This window comes from Cygnus atratus, chromosome 1 (assembly GCF_013377495.2).
Source record: "Cygnus atratus isolate AKBS03 ecotype Queensland, Australia chromosome 1, CAtr_DNAZoo_HiC_assembly, whole genome shotgun sequence".
Taxonomy (NCBI): Eukaryota; Metazoa; Chordata; class Aves; order Anseriformes; family Anatidae; genus Cygnus; species Cygnus atratus.
Window position 1 is genome coordinate 138,036,841 of NC_066362.1, and position 25,112 is coordinate 138,061,952.

At 38.0% G+C, this 25,112-nt stretch overlaps 1 protein-coding gene across 1 annotated transcript in view; it reads left to right on the plus strand.

Annotated features, from left to right (window-relative positions):
- Positions 1-25,112, plus strand: part of OCA2 (OCA2 melanosomal transmembrane protein) — a 191,375-nt gene that overhangs the window by 94,183 nt on the left and 72,080 nt on the right. The window contains 4 exon segments of the mRNA XM_035558138.2: positions 4,083-4,230; positions 5,734-5,791; positions 7,192-7,300; positions 23,276-23,403. Coding sequence (XP_035414031.1) covers positions 4,083-4,230; positions 5,734-5,791; positions 7,192-7,300; positions 23,276-23,403 — 443 coding nt within the window.

A 25,112-nucleotide genomic window follows, 5' to 3' on the forward strand; every position in this document is an offset into this window, starting at 1 on the left:
GAGGACTTGGGGGTTCTGGTGGACAAAAAGCTTGAAATGAGCCAGCAGTGTGTGCTTGCAGCCCAAAAGGCCAACTGCATCCTGGGCTGCATCAACAGGGGAATGGTCAGCAGGTTGAGAGAGGAGATCGTTCCCCTCTGCTCTACCACTTGGAGTCTTGCATCCAGGTCTGGAGCCCCCAGCACATGAAGGATGTTGATCTGTTAGAGCAGGTCCAGAGGAGGGCCATGCATGTGATCAGAGGGCTAGAGCACCTCTCCTATGAAGAAACTCTGAGAGAACTGGGGATGTTCAGCCTACAGAAGAGAAGGCTCTGGGGAGACCTCGCTGTGGCCTTTCAATACTTACAGGGGGCTTATAAAACAACAAAAACAACAAACAAACAAAAAAAAAGAGAGCAACTTTTTGCTCAGGCAGATAATGATAGGACAAGGGGTAATGGTTTTAAATGAAAAGAGGGGATATTTAAACTAGATGTTAGGAAGAAATTCTTCACTTAGAGGGTGGTGAGGCCCTGGAACAGGTTGCCCAGAGAAGCTGTGGATGCCCCATCCCTGGAGGTGTTCAAGATGGGACCCTGGGCAATCTGATCTAGTGGGCGACACCCCTTCCCATGGCAGGGGGGTTGGAACTGGATGATCTTTAAGATTCCTTCCAACCCAAGCCGTTCTAGGATCCTATGGACAAAACAGATTAGCAGCATAGGGATTGCGCATTTGCTGATCCTTTTTTTAATCCAAGAGATGAGGCAAAAATATTCTTTTCTTGTTGGAAATGGACTTTCTAGCAAAAAAAAAAATGTCTGTGAAAAACCAATGATAGGTGTACTTCTATAGTACCTTGTGGACTTCATGAATGCACCATTTTCACAAAGATTTTTTGGCATCATAATGGGATAATAAATTGATGGTAGGCTGAGCCACAGTAAGGTTAACCCTGCCAAAAACATGCAGACTGGGTTTTTTTGGATGAGTGAGTGGAGTCAGCGTGCCCTGCTGTAACATGACCATCATGTCCCGTCTGAGGAGGGGATGGGAACTTATGGAAATGGGGTATGAGACCTTCTCATTCAGGGCCAGCCAAATGCTGCCCTTCTACTGCTTTATCCATAGTTTCAAAGTAATTGATAAGAACCTGAAGCTGCCACAAACTCTTATTGCTCATGTTTAATACATTATGTCATAAAAGATCAGTTGTTCCCAAACTGTGCAGGGATGGGAGGACTAGATAAAGGCCCAAAGGTTTCTGGTTGTGTTCAGTGTTCTCAATGACCTCAAGGGTATTGCATTATATTTCCTTCACAACAAAAACTACTGCTAACACACACACATATACATATATATAGCACCTAGTGCCATAAAACACAATTACAATAAAAATGTGCCTGAAACTGAAATAGGAAGAACTTTCTGTTAGAAAGTTTTGTTAAAAACTTCAAAAAACTCTTCAGAAATTATTGACATAAATGGAGTAGCAGTGTAAAAGATGTATTGACTCTTCTGATTTTTGCAGGTCATGTTGCTCTGAAGTAAATTTCACAACAGCTCAGATGTTCACATGCTTGGGATGTTTAGAAAACTAAAGAGTCTGAACAATAAAGCATGCACTTGCTGTACATAAAGGCAAGATCAAAGCCATGTGAGAACACACATTTTTTAACATAGGTGAGACTTTTCTGAGCGTGGAGACTAGCCCCACAGCACTTCAGACATGGAGCAGGAATGCGCAACCCATCTGAGCAGCTTTCTGCTCTGTGGTTTTGTTTGTGGCACAGATACAGCAATGCTAGCTGTCCCTTTCTGAAAGAATGAAGATAAAGACTCTGTGTGAAAATTCCCACTGGGCATCTGCATCTCATTTAGAGGATGAAAGATTCAACTTTCTTCCATCAGCAAAATCCTTGGTGACATTTCAGTTGGAAAGGATGAGAGGAAATGTTGTGGCAGGATGAACAGACGATTGTGAACAGACATGGAGAGAGAATTTTTACAAGGGCAAGTAGTTATAGGACAAGTGATAGTGATAATGGTTTTTAAACTGAAAGAGGACAGATTTAGAGCAGATGTTCAGAAGAAATTCTCCACTACGACGGTGGTGGGGCACTGGAACTGGCTGCCCAGATTTGTGGAAGCCCCATCCCTGGAGGTGTTCAAAGCCAGGCTGGATGGGGCTTTGGGCTTTTTGACCTGGTCTGGTGAGAGCCATCGCAGGGCAGGTTGGAATTAGATGGTCTTTAAGATGCCTTCCAACCGAAACCATTGTTTGATCCTATGATCAGAAAAGGTGTTGCAGCAAAGACAGCCCGTCAGAAGCAGGATAGCGAGCTGGATAATTATGCTTCATGAGCATTTGCCAGAGGAAAAGAACAAACAAAAACCACGCTCTCTCTCTTGAACTGATGACAAGAGACAGTTTATAAGCCACAGTCTATTGAACTTAAAAATGTTATGAGAGAACAGAACAAAAAGGACTGTTCAGCTGTTGAGGGGGATTTTCCCCCTTTATATGCTTAAATTAAATACAGAAGTTTCTATTTCATTTAGTCTAAGGCAGCTTGAAGGGTGGTAGGAATATTTCTTTTACCCTCAAGAATTCAGGAAGGTTTTTCAAATGAAAAAATTCCACCATTTCTAAGGTTTAAAATATGTTTTTTTGTACAGCTCCCATCCACCTTAATCCTCAAAAAAAAAAAATTTTTTTTTTTTGGTTGGAAGCAGGAGATTAGCTGTGGCTTAAAGCTCTGTCACCTTGTTCTTTATGTTCCGGAAGAGAACAGAAAATCACTGCTGATATATTTGTGGGTGTCACAACTGCTGATGGAAATGTAAATGATGGCTGGGACAGGCATCTGCACAAACTCACGTGGATCCTCTGATAAGCAGGACCTATCCATGTTTTAATACAATGTAGTATCAGATTAATCTCCCGGCATAATCCTGGCAAGATTCGCCAAATATATTACAAACCAAGGTGGTAGATTCTGCACCTCCGATATCTGTGGTTCAGGTATGAATCATTTTTTTTTTTTTTGAAGAAATGCTTTAGATGAGCACTGGTTGTTGAATAACCTTGAAATTGGGCTTTATATAGCATGAATTTACATTTTCAGTCTTACATCATAAAGCCAAGGCAAAGATAACTGTTTTGATGGCTTGCAAACTGTGTGCTCATCTAGAGATGTGACCAATAGAAAATGTGAGTCATCTGCTGTTCATCAGCTGTTCAGGCAAGTTATGATGGCTCTGGACACCCTTACTTTTATTCTTAAATGTTTGAGTTCTGTCAAGTCTAATTTCCTCTTACGGTCAATCTTTACATGATTCACTTTGTATCATAGCTATAAATACTTGGTCACAAAGGTGTCCATTTCTTAAGATAAGAACAATTTGCACATTAAACAGGGATCTTAAGATATAAAGCCATGAATTCTCTACACATTCTCTTCAATGATATAAAATTTGATGGAAAATAAAAAAGGAAGCGGGAGGAAGCATCCTGTTAGTTCATCAAGAAGTATTTGTGCACACAGTTTATGAATGAATATTCAGCTTTCATTTCTTTAGGAATTTCCTGGAAAACTCAAAGGATATTTTTTGCATGCCCAATCTAATGCATGTCCTCAACAGGAGCACACACTTTTCAGTCATTCTCCAAGGTCTTGACAATACTGGAAAAAATAAACCAAAACATTCAAAATCCTGACAACACTTTGGATGCTGATTTGAAGTGTTAGAAAGTCTGTTAAAACTTACACAGGACCAGGTATCATTAAGGTCTGCATTTTAGCATTATATTAATATATACTGCTTGTCATATGCAAGTGTTTGTAGGCAGACAGTACTTTTTTTTAATGACTTTGAGATTAATTTATATAAAATTTTGAAATGTTTATATTGATTTTCCATTCCCTTCAGCTCTGCAAAATGAATGGTAAAAGCAGCTTTCAAAGTGGCAAATTGTTGGGAAACCATTCCAATTATTTTAAGAGCTTTAAGTCCAGAACACCTTACACATATTTTGTGGGTCTCTGGTTTTATATGCATTGCACCTGCTTTAACATAAGCAATTTTGCTTCTTTTTAGAGCTGAAACATGAGATCTATGTTTGGAGGTTGACTGCACAGCGCATTAACCCTGCCAGCAGGGAAGAGACTGCTGTGAAATGCCTCTTGATGCAGAAGGTGCTGACTCTGGAGATGCTCCTGAAGAAAAAGCTCAGGACGTTCCACAGGTGAGTGGGTGCCAGCATGTGCCACCTCCCTTGCTCCCACTCTTGATGGGATGAGCTGTAGACATGGGTGGTTTGTTGGACCGACATGGAGCTCCTGCTCATCTCAGTCTACTGCTGGAAATGATACTGTGGCTTTGCTAATGTCTTCACTGGGATGAGACCTATACTCTTAGTTGTCTTTTAATCAGATGTGTGTTGGGGCAAGTACTCAGAGCCACCCTCAGCCTCAGTATTTTTGGAAAAAAAACCCTAATGTGTAGAGTTTGGAAAATATATGTCAATAGGACCCAAATATAAAGGCCTAGAAATTTCACGTAGCTTTTGTTTTAAAAAGATCATAAATACTTCATTATGCTTTTCCTTGCAGTAGTGACTAAAATGTAGCAAGATGCTGCAAATTCTTTTCTGCTGAAAAATTCAAGTGTTCTTCAGTGAACTGTTGAGTTTGAGAAACATACCACTAGTGATTTACTGCATTTTAAAATTATTTTGTAATCAAGTCATCAGTGTTAACCTGAGCATAGGCATAATTAACCATTTATGTATAGAAAAGAAGTTTTTATAAACCAGGACTAACAAAATGCTAACCCTATTTTGTTTAGGTTCCAGCAAAACTAGCTGTTATGCAATGGAATTTGATGTCTGAGAATAGCAGTGATAAATTCTCTTAAATTGAATCGATTCTAGACTAAAGTGAAAATGAAATAGCTTTTTTTTTTTAAATTAATAAACATGCTAATTAAATACACAGTATGAACAAGGGAATGTAAATAAGATTTCTTAAACCATTTCAGTAATAATTTTTACTTACATAATTTTTGCTGATATTATGCACTTTGAACAGAGTGACAAAAAAGTCTGTTACTTCAATTTAAAAAAAAAAGTAACATTGAGTTTACAATACTCAAAGAGGAGTCTTCTGAAGTATACATGAAAATTGTACATTTAATTTGAAAATCAGGATTTCTTCAGCACATGTACATTTACAGCAATGTAAAAATTCATTAGTATTAACAACAGAGCTCCTGAACTGCAACCCCCATGGCCTTTTGCTGGAGGGCTGACTATGCTGATAACACAATGAAGTTATTCAGATCTTAAAAACTTCATTATAAAATGCAAATGTAACACGTATGTGTTCTGACTTGTTAGCACATGACCCTTGATTTATCGCAGATGTGCACACATCACCTTCTGAAACTACGTATTGCATGTAGCCAGCTCCTATACACGAGTTCGTACTCTGGATGCTTGCTCCTTCCAAGCCCGTGGCACTCTTCATGAACTTAACCGTGTGTGTATTAGTGGTGCTTGTTACAAAAGTGGGGTCTTAAGTGAATTGTCACTGGAATTTTGCTACTGACCACGTCGCACACAGTTCCTTTTTGGTATGAGATACTCCTTATGGGTAAAAGGATGGTTGTGATAAGAGGGATTTATTCCAATACTCTTGGCAGAGCTCTAATTTCACAGTGGAAAAAAGCAGGTGTCATTTTCTTTCAGGCAAATTTCACAAGAAGATAAAAACTGGGAAACAAATATTCAGGAACTTCAGAAAAAAGTAAGTAGATGGCAGTTCTTCTCAGTATCAGTGTAAGTGGACCTACGCCTTTGTATGGAGAGAGTTTTTTGAACCCAATGCAAAGTTAATAACTTTCATGATAACAGAAAAACTGGCAGGCAGGCTGGCTGGCCTCAGTTGAACAGAGTTACTGAACCGTGTTGCGAGTATTTGTCAGGTTTTATACTTATGTTCCTTAGAAGAAAGGTTGCTTAAAGGATCAATAAATGATTCATCAGTGTTTTCTTAAAATTTTAGTCTATGGCCAGAGAGACCTAGGAGGTGTCAATAGGTTGTTTATAACCATGATGCATGACGGTAGAGTACACTCCTACTGATGTACCTAATACCAACTCTAATTTACTACATTGTCTGTGACACACCTGCTTTATTATTCAAGTACAGATAAACCACTTGCATAAATTCTTTTTTCTTTGTTGTGCACACATTAACACTGCTTTAGTCTTTTATGCTGAAGCTGAGTCTGACAAGATGTATACTTTCTAGTGGGATTAATTTCAACTAAACATAACTGTCTAAATGTCACATCCTCTCCATCTCATTGGCACTAATGAGTACAGGCCTGTGCTTGGGAATTCATGTCCTTGGCTGGGACCTGTCTGTCCTATGTGTCATACCAAAACAGAACAAGGCCAACAGGACTTTCTTATTAGTTTTTACACTAGTAAAGTTAGTTTTTCAAAGCGTTGCATAAATGATGAACTTCTTAAAGAATAGAGATTTAATTGTACTTTTGTAGAGCTTTAAACTGTGTGGAAGAGACTGGAAATGAGAGATACTGAGGCTGGGAGAAGGTGATTCCCTGGGTTGGTGGTAAAGGTGAGATCAGAGTAGAGAATCAGGGGCACAATGGGAAGCAGCTGGGTCTGAGGGTGAAAGCGTGAGGAGCTGGGCATAGGGGTACAGGAGCTGCATAGGGATTAGGGATTGGCATGTCCTTTTGAATGTTCCACAGGAGGCATATGGATCTGTCCTCTAGGTTGGGTTATAGGTTTTCAGAGAATAATTGCAACAAAGGGTGATTTTGTCCAGGGTTGTGAAACCACAGAGCACCTGAAGTTCTGTCTATAGTAGAAACTGTGTTTCAGCCATACAACTATGTAATAATGTTGTGGTAAGGTTAGTTGAACACATCTCGATGTATTCAGCAGTTGTTAGCTACTTGCATTTCTTAGCTTCACATTGGGCCTTTGTTCCCACATATTCAAGATATAGTGTGCATGAAATGCTTCAATTTAAATATTTATGTCTTTTATGCTGAAGAAGAATATACAATACAGGAACAGCAGTTTGTACTTCACACATGCTCTTTTGAACTTAATGCATAATAGATAGCTCCTTCTTTAATACAGTTACTCAATTCTTTTTCCTCTTTACAGCACAGAATAACAGACAAAATCCTTCTTATCAAATGCCTGACTGTGCTGGGATGTGTTATTCTTATGTTTTTTCTCAACTCATTTGTTCCTGGTGTTTACCTAGATCTTGGTAAGTTTCATAGTTTTGTTCTATTTAGTTGAAATAAATAAATAAATAAAATAAATCAAAACAACAACAACAACAAAAAAGACAGCCAAATTGTAAGATTTTTCTGAGTCTGTGTCAGTTCAGAAAGCTCTTTTCTGTATGTTCCTTGCCTCACAATTACACCAGATTAATCAGAACAGCAGTTTCTCAGAACAGGTTTTTGAAATGCAGTCACGTCTTAGTCACCCTAGGAGGAGTAGCAGGTAGAGCTCATGACTTCATTTTTCTGACTTCCCAGTATTAGGTGGGTAAACATTACAGAACGAGCAAATTTGACCTTAGCATGATCTCACTGTAGATATGAATAAATGACAAAGATTCATCCTGGAGATCAGAAATTGTTTCATGTAAGGACATTAAAGTAGTCTGGCATTACTTCTTCAGCATAGATACCTCTTTGTATGACTTCCAGACATCATTGCATTATCACCAGAATAAATAATTTCCCAAATTAAAAAAAGGAAGACACTGTATATGTGTGAAATAAAAATAATATGTATACTTTCTAAGCCTTTACTTATATGTGTGGATTTTTATACAGTTATGTGTATATCTATGTGCAGACATGTTCTACATGTCCTAAAAATAGAACCAAATTAAAATTCATATATAACTGAAAGACAGTCATAAAACCTGTCTGTGCATTGACCTATGAAAGTTAACAATATATTTGTGGCTGTTGAGCACTTACAATTTATAGAATTTAAGATTTATGGTCGTTTTTTTTTTCCTTCCATCTGAATCCCCCACTGTGTACATCCAGTGACTGAAAGATGCAACAGTCTTGAAGAAGAATGAATAAATAATGAATAAAGCATTGATTGAACTATACTATAGGTTTTTGTTATGCTATATAGGGCTAGTTCTAGCTGTACAGTGGCAATCAGGTTGAGGAAAGGGGTGTCAGCCAGTGACACTAGTGGCACAGCTGCAGTGTCAGCTTCCTTGTTCCAGAGTGTTTGTCATGATGGACAAATCATGATGGGTGATTTAATCCAATAAATAATATTGGCTGCTAGGTTGTTAAAAGCTGTACTGATGCATTATAACCACAAAACTACAACTTTACTGAAGTGTAGGAAGAAGCAGAAATTGGAGACACTTGAAGGCATTTGAAGTCACTGTGGCTAAGAATGTAAGGAAGGAGTTCACATCAGCAATTTAAGAAATCAATTTTCACCCTTACTTTTCTGCCTCAGATAAGTAGACACTGAACCATGTAGGATTTTGTGAAGTAAACCCATCATCTAAAAGTGTTTTTTGAAAACCCACAGTCAGTCAGTAAAGACCATATAGCACTGGTTGCATATGCCCCTGGTAAGATATTATTTCGAAACTGCAAAGTAGTTGGAGTACTAGAAGAAATCTAATAAATGATGACTGTTTTTTTGTCCTACTTCATGTCAGTAAAATAAATGAAGAAAATGACATGGTTGGCAGCGCAGGTTTCTTTTATTCACTAGCTGATCTTCAGCTGTAACCTTGAAAGTAAACATGGGCTGTATGTGTTCTGTGTAGTTTTCCCCTGTTCTGTATTCTCAGCAAGCCCATCAGATTAATGGAAAAGTGTTATTAAATCATATGCATAATTTCTAATAACACTTAATGGAACCTACAGACTTATACCAAGGTCTCATTGTTGACTCCTGAATTCCACTGTCTTGATGCTTGCTGCCACTTATTTATCATTACTGAAGATAGTGCTGCTATGAGTTGCTATGGATTTTAGTCCTCCAGTGCATGCAAATAAATTTCCTAAAATACAGCACTTGTACTCTGGTGGTTTGGTTAAATTTGTTCAATAAATTTTTTGCATAAAAATGAAAGGAGATTGTAGTTCAGTGTTTAATTTCCTAACAGAATAATGTTTTATACAGAAGCTTAAGTGTTAGAAATCTAATAACTTTTAATTGCATTTGGAAGAGTGAATTAGAAAGATTATAGAATTCTTTATCTGTCCCCAGCCCTGATACAATTTTTCTATTATGAACTTGGAATCATTGATATAATTTGAGGGAACTGACGTTTTAATTTAAATTATAAAATTTTCATACTTAACTCTCTTTTAAAATGCAGAACACTTTCCTATTCAGCTTTCTTGTTCCTGTTCATCAATTTGTTTAGTCTAATTCTATGAAATATGAAAGGTTAATACAGAGACTTTAAATAAACAAATATGGCAAACTTTCAACTTCAACAGTATTTTCATTCTGTTCCTATGGGATATTACTTTGTTGATAAATCATTGGTAAAGCATCTGAGAAAAGATAACGAGAGGAAAATAAAGCCCCTTTGATGTTTCTGCTTGGCTCCTATTTTGACTTCAAGTTTTAGGGAGGCATGTCTAGAGCTTTGAACTATAATGAGTTTCCCCACTACAGAGACAAAAGATTTTTTTTTAAGATTTTCTTGGAATAGAATCTAGAATGTTTATTTATTTATGTTAAGGGATGCTCAAATTGACCAGTTCAGTCAGAATAGACAAAATCAATTTATAAGCTACTTCCTTTGGGGTAGATCCTTTCTCTTTGGTTTGGTTTTAGTCATTTCAGTGATTTGCTGAGCTACTATGATCTCTGTGCAGTTCCTCTGAGTATCCATCACTGCTGTGGCCCTGCTTTTGTCTGCCTCCCTCAGTGACCTCTGCATGCAGTGGAAGTGCCTCATTCCTTGCAGACCCCTTCCAATCATTCTTCCTTCTGCTTCTGGACCCTCTCTTCTCAGGGCAAGGTTCAGTCATTTCTGAGACAGTGGAAGGTCCTCTCCTCCTTTTAAAGGGTTGCAACAGATGCCTTGATGATCCTTATGGGTCCCTTCCAGCTCGGGATATTCTATGATTTTATGATTCTTTTGGACTCATCTTCAGGAAACCTGTGCCAGTGCTCTGTCAGCTACACAGTAAAGAAGTGCTTCCTGGTGTTCAGAGGGAGCCTCCTGTGTTCCAGTTTGTGCCCATTGCCTCTTGTCCTGGCACTGGACACCAGTTAAAAGAGCCTGGCTCCATCGTCATTGCATTCTTCCTTCAGGTATTTATAAACATTGATGAGATTCCCCTGTGAGACTCCTCCATACTAAACAGCCCCAGCTCATAGGAGAGGTGCTCCAGTCCCTTGATCATCTTGGTGGACCTCTGTTGGACTTTTTCCAGCATGTTCATGTCTCTCTTCTACGGGGGGCCCAGAACTGGGCACAGCACTCCAGGTGTGGTCTCACCAATGTTGAGTAGAGGGCAAGGATCACTTCTCTTGACCTTCTGGCAATGCTTCATCAAATGCAGCCAAAAATACCATTAGCCTTAGCAGCAAGGATACACTGCTGATTCATGTTCAATTTGGTGTCCCCCAGGACTCCAAGGTCCTTTTCTGCAGAGCTGCTTCCCAGCTGGATGGTCCCCAACATGTACTGGTACCTCAGGTTATTTCTCCCCAGGTGCAGCCTTTTGCACTTCTCTGTGTTGACCTTCATGAGATTTCTGTGAGCACACCTCTTCAGCCTGACAAAGACCCTTTGGATGGCTGCACAGCCCTCTCGTGCGTCACTCACTCCCTCTGAGTTTAGATTCTCTACCTAGAGAATCTCAGTCAGGTCCTCATCCATCCCCTGGTAGAGCTCCATGTACTCCAGCAGTCATTGACACAGAGTGCAGCACACCCTGCTCTTCTCCCCAGCCTGTTCTTTCCAAAGAGCCTGCATCCTTCTACTCCAACACTCCAGTCATAGGAGCTATCCCACCACATCTCCATGATGCCAATAAATCATAAACCCTGAGGGAGCAATCATGTCTTTTTGTGTTTCTGCTGAGTGGTTTTGTCTTCACACCATTGTCTGATCTCATTCTGGTTCCTTTGGTGCTGTGGATGCTTGTGATCCTTCAGACATCGATGTTGAAGCTAATTATCTTCAGCTGCCCTTAAAATAATCTGTGCAGGAGATCAATAATCAGTGGAGGTGATCAACCACTGTGATTAGCCTGACCTGCTTTAGAGGGGTAATTCATGAAAAGAGTCACCTTACTCTATGTTATTTCACTCTTCATGTGCCAGAGGGTCTCTTCTCAATTTATACTGAGTTTCAGTTACAGATAAGAACAAAGCCAAAACAGGTAGATGGACTTTTGGCTTGGTTATTGATTTTTGGGGGATTTCAATACTAACTAAAATCAGCTGTAGTATTACTAAACAAAGCAGTGTTAGTAAAGAACCCAAACATATGAACTTATAAAAAAATATGATTGTATTAATTTAACAATCACGATCACAATGAACTTTCTGGGTACTTGGACAAGTTCTATAAATCAGCACGCTACATCACTTCTTTCAAGAAAACCTCCTAGACATAAATTTTCCCTGTTGTCTTTTCTCTAAAGCTAAAGTTCCTCAATATTTATAGACAACTGTTGTCTTGTTTGCTGAGAACTCATTTATGTAGTTAAATCTAGTTTCTCTTGGAAAACTCTCCTCTGTCTTCTATATTCACTATGGTTTTACTTCCGACTGTGAGGTTGCACAGCAAATTCTGCTGCAGATACTTTTGAGAATCTAAGTCTCCTTTCAATTTTTCTTGAATAGTTGTATCTTGCATCATTGAAACTTTTAAAATCTGTGATTGAAACGGTGGAAAAAGAGGGAAAATGTTCTTTTCATTTAATTTAAAATGACTTTTTGTTTGGATGGCCATATTGTGCAGAGCTTCTTTTTATTTTATAACCAGTGCATTCAAGGAGAAATGTGTTCAGTTGCTGTAGATACAAAAGACTCCTGTTATCCTGTCACTCCTTTGGATGCCAGTTGTCATATTTTCTGACTAATTTCTGTAATTTACAGAAAATTTGTTGAAATTCACAGGAGAAATTAAATACCTTAATTGGAAAAAGCGTCAGCAGAACAACAACAAAAAAAAACTCACAACAAATGATTTCTACAGAGAATGTTATGCAAATTATAGCAAAAAGTTTGTCTTAACCTTCAGGGAAGTGGAGTGGCTCTGAAATCCCTTCCACATAATTTCTCTTGATTTTCAACCTGCTTTTGTTTAAGTGGACATGCACAATTTTCAGTTAACACTGTAGTTTACATAGGTGAACCAATAATTCAGAATAGATTAGAGACTGAGTGCAACTTTCCTGATGATGAAGAAAGTCCTTCATTGCCCTAAAGAACTTCTCAAATTTGCTTAAATTTGGTATTGAATCACAGAATGTCAGAAGTTCTGTGCTGATATTTACTTGGCTTAGAAACACCAAATCTAGTTCTCCATTAGTGAAGCTTCCTAATATTTTAACAACTAACTTAATCCATTTTCTATTCTGCATCATTTTCAGTAAATGGTACAAGAACTTTGCTGTAGCGATGATTCTTCCTTAAAAACTTTGAGACAGACCGCCAGTATGTGTAAGAGATTTAGCAATGTTTGACTAATGCCAGAAACCTTAAGCTTTGAGATCTTTGACTAAATTGTTTAATTCTATGAGCTCAAAAAGAGCTAATATCACACAGGTGAAATAGATGTAGTCTGTGCAGTTTTATTCTGAATGTTTAACTCAGAAAGCTGTGTAAGAAGAACTCTAAGAAATTTGAACAGTTCTCTGAACTGTTATTCTGGAACATTTTTCTCATCTACCATTGGTGGTAAATAGCTTAAACCATCTTATGCTACTCTTCGGTATGATGGTGGAGTTATATAAATCTACACTGTTTACAAACAATGTAATCATATATGCAGAATGAAACAAATTAGGTTTTCAAAATGTGTTTGTACCCATTGGAAGGGTAAGGAAAAGAGTGTTTATATTTTGGAGATGCTTGGTTTCAGGATAATTTGTGCAAATCTTGTGAAAGGTCCATTATAGAACTATTCAACTTACTGAAGAGTTATTTCATAAAATGTTTGAAAACAAACAAACAAACAAACAAAAAAAAACAAACAAACCACTTCACACAAGATCAGTTTAAGAAGCCACTGTATAATTGTTTAGTTCTTAAGAACAACAAAAATCCTAGTGAGACAAACAGCTATTAAGCTATAAAAATTGGTGAATGACATATATTCAAGAAAGCACAGGCTTAAAGCCAAAGGCTACATTGTTAAGGTTAGCACATCTTGCACCAGTTTGTCACTGAATCTAACATTTTTCTCCAGGCTAACTAGGAGCTGACATATTAACTGGTTTTAACTGAGGAGAGCTTATTGGCATTGACTGTTAAGTAACTTCTCAAATAAGACTGAATTATCAACTATATTTCAATCTGTTAGAGACAATATTTTTTCCCCTGTATTTTTTGTAAAGCTTTCCGACCTGGTTTGATAAGTTAAGGAACCAGATGCAAAGCTTGGGAACCAATGTTTACAGACCTTTTCTAAACAGCTAAAAATATGATTCGAATAGTCTGTGGTTACCTACAAACTCCTTCACACATTTCAGTGAGGTAGATTGTTTTGGTCCCCAAAACATTTGGATTAGGGATGCCTTCTTTGCATAGAGCAATAGGCTCCAGCTTTCAAAGTATCTGTGACGGTGTCATGCTCATGATATTGCGGGCAAAAAAGAGAACCTCATTATATCTGGAACCATGAATTTGTTGTTAGTCTAATCAAAACTGTTATCAGTTTAAGCAAAACACAACAAACAGTTATTGTTTGTGTACTTATGATAACACTAACACATTGAGTTACCTAATGAATACAAAAGCAAACTCATTAACAATTAAAGTTAAAGCTGTTGCTAATAAATAAATAAATAATAATAATAAAAAGACATATTCCTAGTATCTACCCCTTATATACTGATGTTACGGTTACCCTTTGATGCAATGGGGGGTGCAAAAGTTTACAGCTTTAGTCTGAGTAGAGACATGACGAGTTGATACCTTCAGGTCTTTGCTTGGGGAAGCATTACAAGGGTTTCTTTCTCCTCTTTACCAGATGTATAATGCTGATGGTTTCTTCCTTCTTGTGCTTGAGTCCACTTGAGCTCAATTTTTTCCATTTTTTGAAACTTCATGCCTTGCTTTTTTAAATCTTGTCTTCAGTTCTGCATTAAGTTCAATTTTTTCATATATAGTGTTGTATGTTACATACTTATTCCTTGTCCTTTTTTTTTTTTTACCTCAAAAATAGTTTTTGACTCATGTCTAAGTTTGCATTATTATCCCTAACTACTTGCTGCTGAGTTGCTGATAGTCCTAGAGCGCTCGCTATCATCCTATGCCCTCACTTTCAAGACCTTTCCTATCACTCCACACCTATACTCCTTTATGCTGTATTATTAGGCTCAGGTCATAAGTAGTTCGTTATACACAGCATCAAAAGTTGTAATTCCTAGCTATACAGGAATTGATAACAATATGCATGAAGTCACACAATTATGCAAAAGTAAGCAAAAACAGAATTAGGTATGTTTTCTGTTTTTAGTTTTTGGATATTTTTGTATCATCTTTCATAGAAATACAGAATATAGAATTTCATAGAATCATTAAGGTTGGAAAAGACCTCCAAGGTCACCTGGTCCAACCATCCCCCTACCACCAATGTCACCCACTAAACCATGTCCCTAAGCACCACGTCCAACCTTTCCTTAAACACCCCCAGGGACGGTGACTCCACCACCTCCCTGGGCAACCCATCCCAACGCCTGACTGCTCTTTCTGAGAAGAAATGTCTCCTCATTTCCAGCCCGAACCTCCCCTGGTGCAACTTGTGGTCATTCCCTCTAGTCCTACCACCTCTGAGAAGAGACTGATCCCCAGCTCCCCACACCTTCCTTTCAGGTAGTTGTAGAGAGCAATAAGGTCTCCCCCGAGCCTCCTCTTCTCCAGACCAAACAACCCCTGTTCCCTCTTCCCTCAGCCGCTCCTCACAGGACTTGTGTTCCAGGCCCTTCACCAGTTTTGTAGCCCTTCTCTGGACACTCTCCAGGGCCTTGATGTCCTTCTTTTACTGAGGGGCCCAAAACTGAACATTGTACTCAAGGTGCAGCCTCACCAGAGCAGAGTGAGACTGATCGGATAACTAATTGTTTCTTTTTGCTTTAGATTCTTTAAATCCTGACCTTGTAATGGTAAACAGAACAACAAATTATAGCATTTGACAAGAGTAACCAGCCTACTGTATGTAGTAAGATACCTTAGCTTTTAGGTGCTCTTCTCCTCTTTGAAAGCGCCCAGCCCTTTCTGGATATCCTTCCAGCTTCTATAAGCTGTGCTTGCAGCAGCTGATCTGCAGCCCTTTTTTTCAGGTGATATCAACTACTACTGTCAACGGAGTCTGGATCATTTGGCCTCATTTAGTACTCTTTGCCTCTCTGCTTTTGCTTCATTCCTCTGTTCTGTTTTTTGTTCTGGCATGTAGTAGTATTGGCTTAAATTGTTCTGTATTTTTACTTGAGATCAAGAAGAGCACTGCACATGACTGATCTTCTGGTCTCTGAGTATGTAGCATGGAGATTTGATTGTGCCATGAAGGTGCACATTGCTTTAAGATGAGAATAAACATAATTGTATTTACAAGGTTAATATATATTTGATTCATAGTGATGTTGAAGAAAATCCTGGTCAAGTGTGTATGAATATGAGTTAAAAATAAATTTGACAATTATTTTGTAGTAATCAGAATGTTGGAGTGGAGCTAAATTGATGCAGTCAGCATTGACTATGACTCAGATAGTCCTGTTCAGATCTTAGTTATTCTTCCCTCTCAGCGTAACACATTCTTTCTGAAAATAAGAGAAATCTGTTTTCTGTGGTCCTTGCAGTTTTTATTTCTCTGAGGCTAGTCTTCAAAAAATTACACCCTTGAAAATGCCCAGTCATCTTTAAGAACATGTAATTAAACATAGAAATTATCCTCTGTCCTTGCAGTTGCCCGTACACTCAATGTGAGAAAAAACAGGAATCAGCAGCAGTTGTGAACCTTTTGCATTTTAGTTCTTTAGTTCTTTCTTCTAGAAAAGTTGACCTTCACTTTATCTTGATATTTGCATCTTCTTAAATTATTTTTAGCTTCCAAGAGCCAATGAGGCTACAGCAATAGAGTGTGTGTTTTTTTCAGTGACCTTTACTGAGATAATGTTATCATTTTTTTAAGACAGATTGGTACAATATACACAGCTATATGTGTCAACATATCTTCTCTGTTAGATGTAGCACCTAGCTATAGCAATCTCTAACCATGGTTTCTTGCTTACAGTGTTGTAGCTTGGATGCCATTTTAGATTGTTCAGGAGAATTAACAAAGTTGGGTGTTGAGATTGCCACACAATGGTGAATGTGATTTCTCCTCTCTGACCTGACAATACTACATCTCTGCAGTAAAGTCCAGCCCACCCCGCCCCTGTACATAGAGGCTGATCTCTGATTACAGAGCAGCTAGAGTCCTCTGCTTCCTTGTTTTATGATACACTTCTTGCTTTTAACTTTAAAATTTCCTTCTATCAGCGTAGGTTTCTGTTTTGTTTGCCTTTCGTAGGTTTATAGTTTCCATCAACTTCTTTCACATTCCTTTCTATCTCCTTGTATTCTACTAAGCATTTTCAGTTGCAGCGCAAACTGTCCTGGACTGTCACTACCATAGTTCTGTCCCCAAGGAACAGCCTTAAGCTTGGTTCTAAAAATAGCACAGAACAGGTACAAATGATTTCTATGAAGCTATGCCAATGAAAAGAAACTGTTCAAAAGACCAGCAAGTTGTTTTTAAGAGTGTCATTTTATATATATTTAAAATAATATATATATTAAAGATAAAACAGTGCTTATGAATTGACAACTGGCGCTTATTTGGCATGACTTTAGAATGTACATTTTCATGACTGATAAAATTAAAAAGAGGAATTGTAAAAGCCTAAATATAGGGCATTTTAATTCACATCCAGTACTACTGATCAAACGTATTACATAAGTAGAGTGAGCGCTATGGTAAATGTGTCTATGATTTAATCTTTTCATTCAAATATTTCTATATAAGTACATAAGAGTATAATTGAATGAATGCTTATACATAACATTACAACTGTAGCATAGAGTATGAAGAACTGACATGCATCTTTGGGTTAAGTTATGAAGGGTTATGGAGGTAATTGGACTTCTGATTAAGCTGTTGGGACACAATGATGGACGTTACTTCCCCATATATTCAATTACATGCTATGTAAGCCATGATTCAAAGGTAAGAGACAAATATGTTCTAGCCTGTTATGGATGTTGTGGGCTAGGAGCGTTTTTATGCAATTCACAAAAAGTTGCTGTGGCCATTTTGACAAGTAGAGGATTGGTAACATTGAAGGAAAAGAATATCCTGCTCAGTTACAAAAAAATCCATGTATCCATACCATTGTTTCCAGAAAGGAGAATTATACTTTGATCTAGCAGAAGCTGGTTTGGCTGATTTTTAAAAATCTCTCTTTACTTCTCAGCTGTTATGTATGTGATTCTGCATACTGTGTAGCTTGAGTCTTTCTCACTGCTATTATGCCTCCTCACTCCCTTTTGTCCTATCCATTACTGCCACAGCAAACAGATTGCTCTCTCCCCTCTGAAGAAGCCTGGTATTTGCCTGAAGACTTGCAATTTAATCTTCTTATCTTTTAACTAAACATCCCAGAATCTTTTAATTTTTCCTCAAAATTCAAGTTTTCACACTGTTCTGATCATACTTCTCTGCCCTGGTTTTCTAATGGGTAGGCATCTTATAGTACACATTTTCTGGGTTTACTGGTGATGAAGAGAGCAAAGGCTGCTTCACAGGATTTGCTGTTTTTTATCCTGATCCTGTATTTCAGGAGGCCATTAGGTTCTGTTGTGATCCATTGTATTTCTTGAGTCTTTTGTGCAGGACTGTTAGGTGCTTCCCAGCCTGGATTTGTGTAGTTTAAAATCCTCCTGCCTAAATTGTAGTACCCTGCACCTGTCTTTCTTGAGCAGCCCTCTGTTTTGTTCAGGCCAGTACTGAGGTGGTGTAGGGTTATCCTGGCTTTGGTGTTCAGGGTAAATGTCTCAAGCGCCATTTCAGTTTCCAGAAGAGAGAATGCACTCTCAGTCTTCATACAGAAAGAAATTATTTCAAATTCTGTACATGTAAAGGAAATGTACAGTATCTACATGTTCACATTGTTATGAGGAAGCTTAATATGCTTTTCAGCTGCTAGTAGGTCAGACAAAATTACCTTTACTAAGGAATACAAATTTTGCTTAATGAGCATTTGAAAGGCCTGCAGATTACACAGTATTTTCATCCTTTCATTTCTTTCTCTTTCACCTGTCTTCCTCCCACATATCCTATTCTTCTATTGGATTCTATTAGATTGTTTTCTGTTTTCTACTTCTGCTTGATTGTTTAAAAATAAGTTTTTTTTTGTTATTATTTTATTTTATTTTATTTTATTTTTTTTTAAGCAGGACTGCAGTTGTATTCTGCTCATCATAAGCTGTTTATTGTTCCAAATGTGGTTTTCTCTACTGGGTAAAGTGAATCAGAAAAGCCAAGCACTCAAGCTATTTCTCCTGTACCATTTTCCTGGTTTCTGACAAGACACAGGAATCTCTTCTGTGAAGAATGCATTATAAATTTGCAAGGTGCATTTTATAATAAAAAAACATTTTATTTTTCCTAAAATAAATAGAAACTGTCACTGTCTTCAACGGGTGCTGTGTGAGTGCAGAAATGGAATTTAGATTCAGTTTCTCTCAGCATTATATTTCCAGAACACCAATTGTTGTGAAACAGAAGCACTGAAAGGCAGTAAAAGAAGTGGTTTTGGGAAATATAAGTGGGCTTTGCTTTCACTGTAGTAATGAGAAGTTATTTTTTGAAATTATTTCTATTTTTCTTCTTCCTGGCTATCTTTTGTGGCCCAGTAAGCTAGAAAATAAAGAAACAGAGATGCCAGTCTTTAATGCACCCTGGTACTTTCAGTTCTTTGAAAATGAAGGAATGTTTCAAATTGAATCCAGGGCAAATGCAGACACCCAAATATATAAAACACTGTCATGAATGTTCTTAGCAAGAACATTACTTAGAAAAGGCTCAGGAAACCTGCCCATTTAGAGAGGCAGGTGGCTATGTAATATCTGTACAGACATAGTTGACTTTGACAAGCAGTGTGGCAGAGAACAGTCAATCAAGCAGTCACGGCCCACACTGACATCTGTGGCCTTCAGGAATTAGAAGAAGATGTTACTCTTGCCCAGTTGCAGGATGCTTGAAGTCAAACCTCAAGATCTTACAAGAAGTCCTCCAAAACTCCTTGGGAGACTCCCTCCTTCCTCTCCCCTTCTCTTTTCTCCCACCCTGTGCTCACCCTCTGAGAGATGGGTACCTATTTCTCCTCTTTGCAGTTACAACAAAAAAAGCAAATACACTCTGAAAAGACTGTGCATGTAGACTGCAATAAGTAGCTGACATCTTCAATTCTTGAAATCTGTACTTGCTGGAGTACTGCAGGAGGACACGTCCCTTACCTATTTGTATTCCCCGTGAACACTGTCATAAGGAAGGGCACTGTTCTCATGCCAAGCTGTGTGCATAGAGCTAACGCATGCTGCTAAAACCCACGTTGCAACAAAATGCTTGGTTCTGTCCACCTCTTGTGCAACTCATATTTCATTAGTTTTAGCAAATGATTATCTCCATCTACCATGTTCAGATTGATTTGTTTTTGGTAGGAGTGTGGAAATAATCCCAGATTTTATCACAGATTATTCCAGAACTGCAGAGAAGTCTCTGTTCTTCAATCCTTCACTTTATCGTACCTAATGTTGTCACTTACAGCTGTAGAAAATAGCAGTAAAATTCTGCTGTTAAGCTCCAGATCTGTACCCATCTGCTTCCATTGAAGTGTCCCTCTAATAGGAATTGCAATAATCTGCATTTAAGGCCCACTGTATTTTTCTGGAATTTGGAGAACAGCTAAGATTTGAAATTAGCCTAAATTTGCATGGATAGATTCACCTTGCTTTAGGGAAAGGCAGAAAGTAATTCAATGATGATAGCAAAAAATGTAGTAGATGTCCGGAACTGACAGTTCCCTACTTGCTTTCTTTTGCTATTTTGGAAACTCCTAAAGCACTCCCTCCCTGTGATTTATAACTGTTTCTGCAGTCTGATTTGCCTTTGGTAGGAATAAGACTATCTAAGTTTTTCAGAACGTTTTCCTGGAGGATCTTCTGTATGAGCTTCACCATTTTAGCATTCAGGCTATGTGCATATCCAGGGCCAGGAGAGCAAAAAAGCTGTACCCATTTTTAGCTTATGCCAGGATCCGGCATTCACCTTGAGCAGTACAGAGTATTACCACTCCTAGGTCAGTCCAGGAGCCTCTTCCCAACAGCTGGTAAAAATTCCATTCTTCATGAGAAAATTTGCTAGCTGCTTAGCAGAGCACAATGCACTTGCAGAAAGAAGAAAAGCAAGATTGTGGGTACATGAAGCTACAAAAGGGGGTCTTTTACACAAATCAGGAATGTGGCTGATAAGCCCCTTGCAAAATTTGGATGGCTGAGATGGTTATGACCCAGTACTTCTTTCATTGCCAAAACAAACCAACCAAACACCCCACCAGCCTTTGTGAAGATAAAGACTTTATCAAATGCAAAAGCATTTTATGTATCCTTTACCCCAGTGCACCACATCCAGCTTTCCTCCTGATACAGCTGAACCAGACCTTTTCTACCACTTGGTATCTATCTACCTGCATCAATGATGTGGGCTGGATTTGACCCTGCCTGTGCCAAGTTTCATACTCAGTAGGGTAGAGGATGGCCAAATGAGAGTTTGCTTTTAGAGCCTGCCTGCCCTGAGCGTGGGTTGACTTCACTGCTGGAGTTTCCTAAGAGACTTCTGAGAGGCACCATCTGGGCTGTCCCCACCCCGCTCTCTTTTGTGCTGGTTTTTGCTCTCCTCCTCCCTTGCAGTATAATATTCATGTATGAGCTACTTTTGACTGAGGACTAATTAGATCACTGTGAGCAAAGCAGGGACCAGACTTGCTCAGTTTGCAGCATGGTAGTTTCAGTCCTTGGTGATGAGCAGAGATGGTTGTGAGACATGTTTTTTGGGACCAGTGAGGCACTCAGTTGAGATTTTACTCAAAACCTCTATAAGGGAACAATATAGGAGCTGAAGCTACAAAATTCCAGATATAAACTTCCTTCGGAGTTTTCAGCCTTATTTAGTTTTGGCTTTGTTTCCACTAGTATGGAGGTCTTTCTGCTGGTAAACCATTAGATTTCCTAGTCCTTATATCTGTTTCCTTACAAGGATTTCCCTGCATTTTGCTCTAGATTAGCTTCACGCCAGGCTAAGAAGAGTTCTCATGAGAGCTACTTATCAAGGAATCAGCAGAACCAGAATGATCAGTGGTGTCAAAGCCTTTCAAGGAGGATCATGGGGAGAAGCTGGGGAAAGGAAAAGTTGTTCATAATGCTGGAAAATATGGTTTCAGTCATGGAGAGGACAGAAGCCAGTTTAGGGAAATCAAGGGTAGAGCTGCCCAGAGGAAAAGATGGAACTTGGAGGAAAAAATAAAAAAATAATGTTTACAGCTTTGTGATGAGGCAGAACCTTTGGTCTGTTTATTTCTTTTGTATTTACATGGAATTTAAATAGAATATAGCTTGATCTTAGTTTTAATCTGTTGAATGATGTTGGATCTCCTTCTTTCTTTAACCTAACAGAAAAACAAACCCATGTGCATAAGCTGCAAGTCAAATGGCCTAAAGTTTTATGAATGTCTTCTATCCTTGAATTTTCTTACAGCTGTGGTTCTTGAAGGCTGTTGTAGAAGGCTCACTTTATTCAGCTACCTGCTTTGCAGCAGGGGCCTATTCACATTTGGTCTTTGATTATAACTTAGAGATTTTTTTTTTTTTTGCCAGTCAAGATTGTTATTCTTCTTTCCTCCTCGCTTGTTCTGCAGTTTTTTTGAATCCATCACTTTTCTACAGTGAATGTATGAAATAGCACCAGGTATCTGAAAGAATCACAACAAAGGGAGAAATTACTCGAAGAGGTGGGATGCTTTATTTCCATGCCATAAAAAAATCCTAAATTATGTATTTCAGATTTACGCATTAAAAAAAATTAAAAATCTGCTATTTAAGAAAAAGTAGAGAAGAAGAAAGAAAAAAGAGTATCACCCTGAGGAAAAAAATGCCAAAAAAAATCTCAGTTTTATGTCTGAAATCCCATTCTACTGTTCAAGATAAATGTGCCAGAAGAATTAAACAGCTTCAGAAAGAACTTTAACTGTGCAGGGCAAAAGCTAGTCTTGCTTGGACAGGATATTGACTGCTTATATTCTCTGTCTGATTGTGCATTTCATCTGCATTTTCTCTGTCATCTACCAAAATGTGTCTTAAAACATCAGGATGTATAGAGGGATCCTGTTTGCAGGGAGCCTATTTTGCTGGTGAAAGATGATGTCCTGTTTCAAAGATCATTTCACATCCTGAGTTTATCTTCTAACACATTTAGCCTGTGAGTCTTCAATGCCCTGGGGCTGCAGCCAGCCTTTCAGGGGGCTGCAGAGTCCTTCCAACCATCTCCTAACCACCTAAAGTTTTCTTTGTGATTAAAAGTCACTATTTTTTTTGTTTGTTTGTTTTTGGATAACCCAGACATGCCTTCTTTCCTTTCTTCTCAATTATGCTTGCAGACTCTTCTCTTTCTTTCTCCTTTCTGGCCCTAGTAGAAAGCTGCTAGCAACCTGGCCTTCCTATGGGATTTTTTTTTTTCCTATGTGTAAATATAGATATAGATATAAATTAGCAAGCACAAAATATTCTTCCTGGAGTACTTTTGAACTTCTCCTTTTATAGAGTCAGAGTGAAAGTGTGGCAAAAACCTTTAGCTGAAAAATGCAATACTATAACTTTCACCTTGCTGGTACATAACGTGTGAAGTGTTGTTCTCTCTTTTCCCAATGTGCTCTCTCTTTTTCTAATGCAGGCTGGATTGCCATTTTGGGAGCCATTTGGCTGCTAGTGCTAGCAGACATCCATGACTTTGAGATGATATTAAACCGAGTGGAATGGGCAACCCTTCTTTTCTTTGCAGCATTGTTTGTTCTCATGGAGGTAAGATTTTGTGATTTCTAAAGCCTGAGCAGTTAGAACCAACTTAAAATGTGAATTTTGAGGACATGTATGTTGCCAGGAAAAGGTGTCTTGCAGATTCAATTCTGCTAACAAAATAAAAATTGAATGCAGTCACAGTAGTATGGAGTGAAATGGTGGAGTGGTAGAAGCTGGATATTTTTGATTAATTTTTCACTGTAAGCTTGGTCCTACTCTCCTTCTGCTGCATTTGCTGTGTACATCCAACACAATCATTTTCCATAAGTGGAATTTTTGTTTCCGGGTTTGTCTGTGCTCCATGCATTCAGATAGTTTATATGTATTTATGTATTTATTTTGAAATTCTTTAGACAAGCAATAGAAAAAATAAAAGAGCAAGAATAAACCACAGCTGAAAACTGCTTCTAATACTGTCAGCTACATGCTGGCTACCAAATGGCCTGAGAGCTTTCATGGGAGGATGGTTTGAAAGGATAATATCACTGAATTTCAGTTTCCAATTGTAATTGTAAAAGATTTTCAGTACTTGAACTGTCTGGATATCTCATTGTGTCATCTTTGTGTGTTTGTCTGTTCTAATAGTCTTTTTGATCCAGCCATGTTTTATACCCCTTTCTTATATTTATATTTAATCTTTTTTTATTTTTATATTTTTATAATATGTTATATAAATTTTAAATTACATAATACAATATATTTATATTTACTGTTTGATTTTTTTGATTTTTTGATTTACTGTTTGATGTTTTTTGATTGAGTGGATTTATTTTTACCCCAAATGTTTGGAGAAATCTTTGTATGAATATCCATGTTTGTATGTCAATAAGGTGTCTGTGCATTTCCTAAAATGCTTGGTATTTCTTAGTTGTTATTTGTTCCATTTAAATGATGTTAAGTTGTAGAAACATGACTGATAAAACCCGAGTGATCACTGGGTAGTGAATTGTCTTTGTGAGTAGTCTGGGAAAAGCCTGGAATAACAAATTTTCTTGCACAGCTTCCCCCCTACTATACACTCCAGTATTGGAAAGAACACAGACTTTGTAAATTGGGATGTATAAAAAACCAATTCATTAAAAAGAAAAAAAGGGACTAAATTTGAAGCAAATACAAGCATTGAGTAACTCAACTAACTCTAATTAATTCCAAACTGGAAGTCAAAATCTGGTAACCTCTGAAAAGATGAATAGGAACTCTGATTATCATTAGGAAGCTTGTCTGAGAGCTAGTAGGTCTAAAATTCATCAAGGAAATGCTGATTTATTGCACACTCGTTAGCACAGGCAATTTTTATTTCTCTGTGTTATCAGGTTCTATATATCCTTGTGTTTTCTAGCTCTCATAGGGAATCCATATTGAAGCCATTTTTATTTTGTTAGCTGCTGCTGTAACAGTCTATTAGGTGCAATCCCTGATGTATTTATTGTTTTAGCTTGAATTGAACAGTTTTGATTTGAGTGCAGTCTGACTGTACAATAACATAGTAAAACACACAGGAAGTTATTTGCCATTTACTGCCAGACTTCAGATATGACTGCTATAATTCACTGAACTTCAATTTTTCACTTTTATGGTTTCTCAGGTCACCAGTGAATAGTTTGCTAATGAAAGGAAAATTTTCCTGGCTCTTTAGTATAACAGCAATTTAAAGTCATGAAAGGAACTTATCTTGATAGTCAAGAGAAAAAGTGGGAGACAGTATATTGACA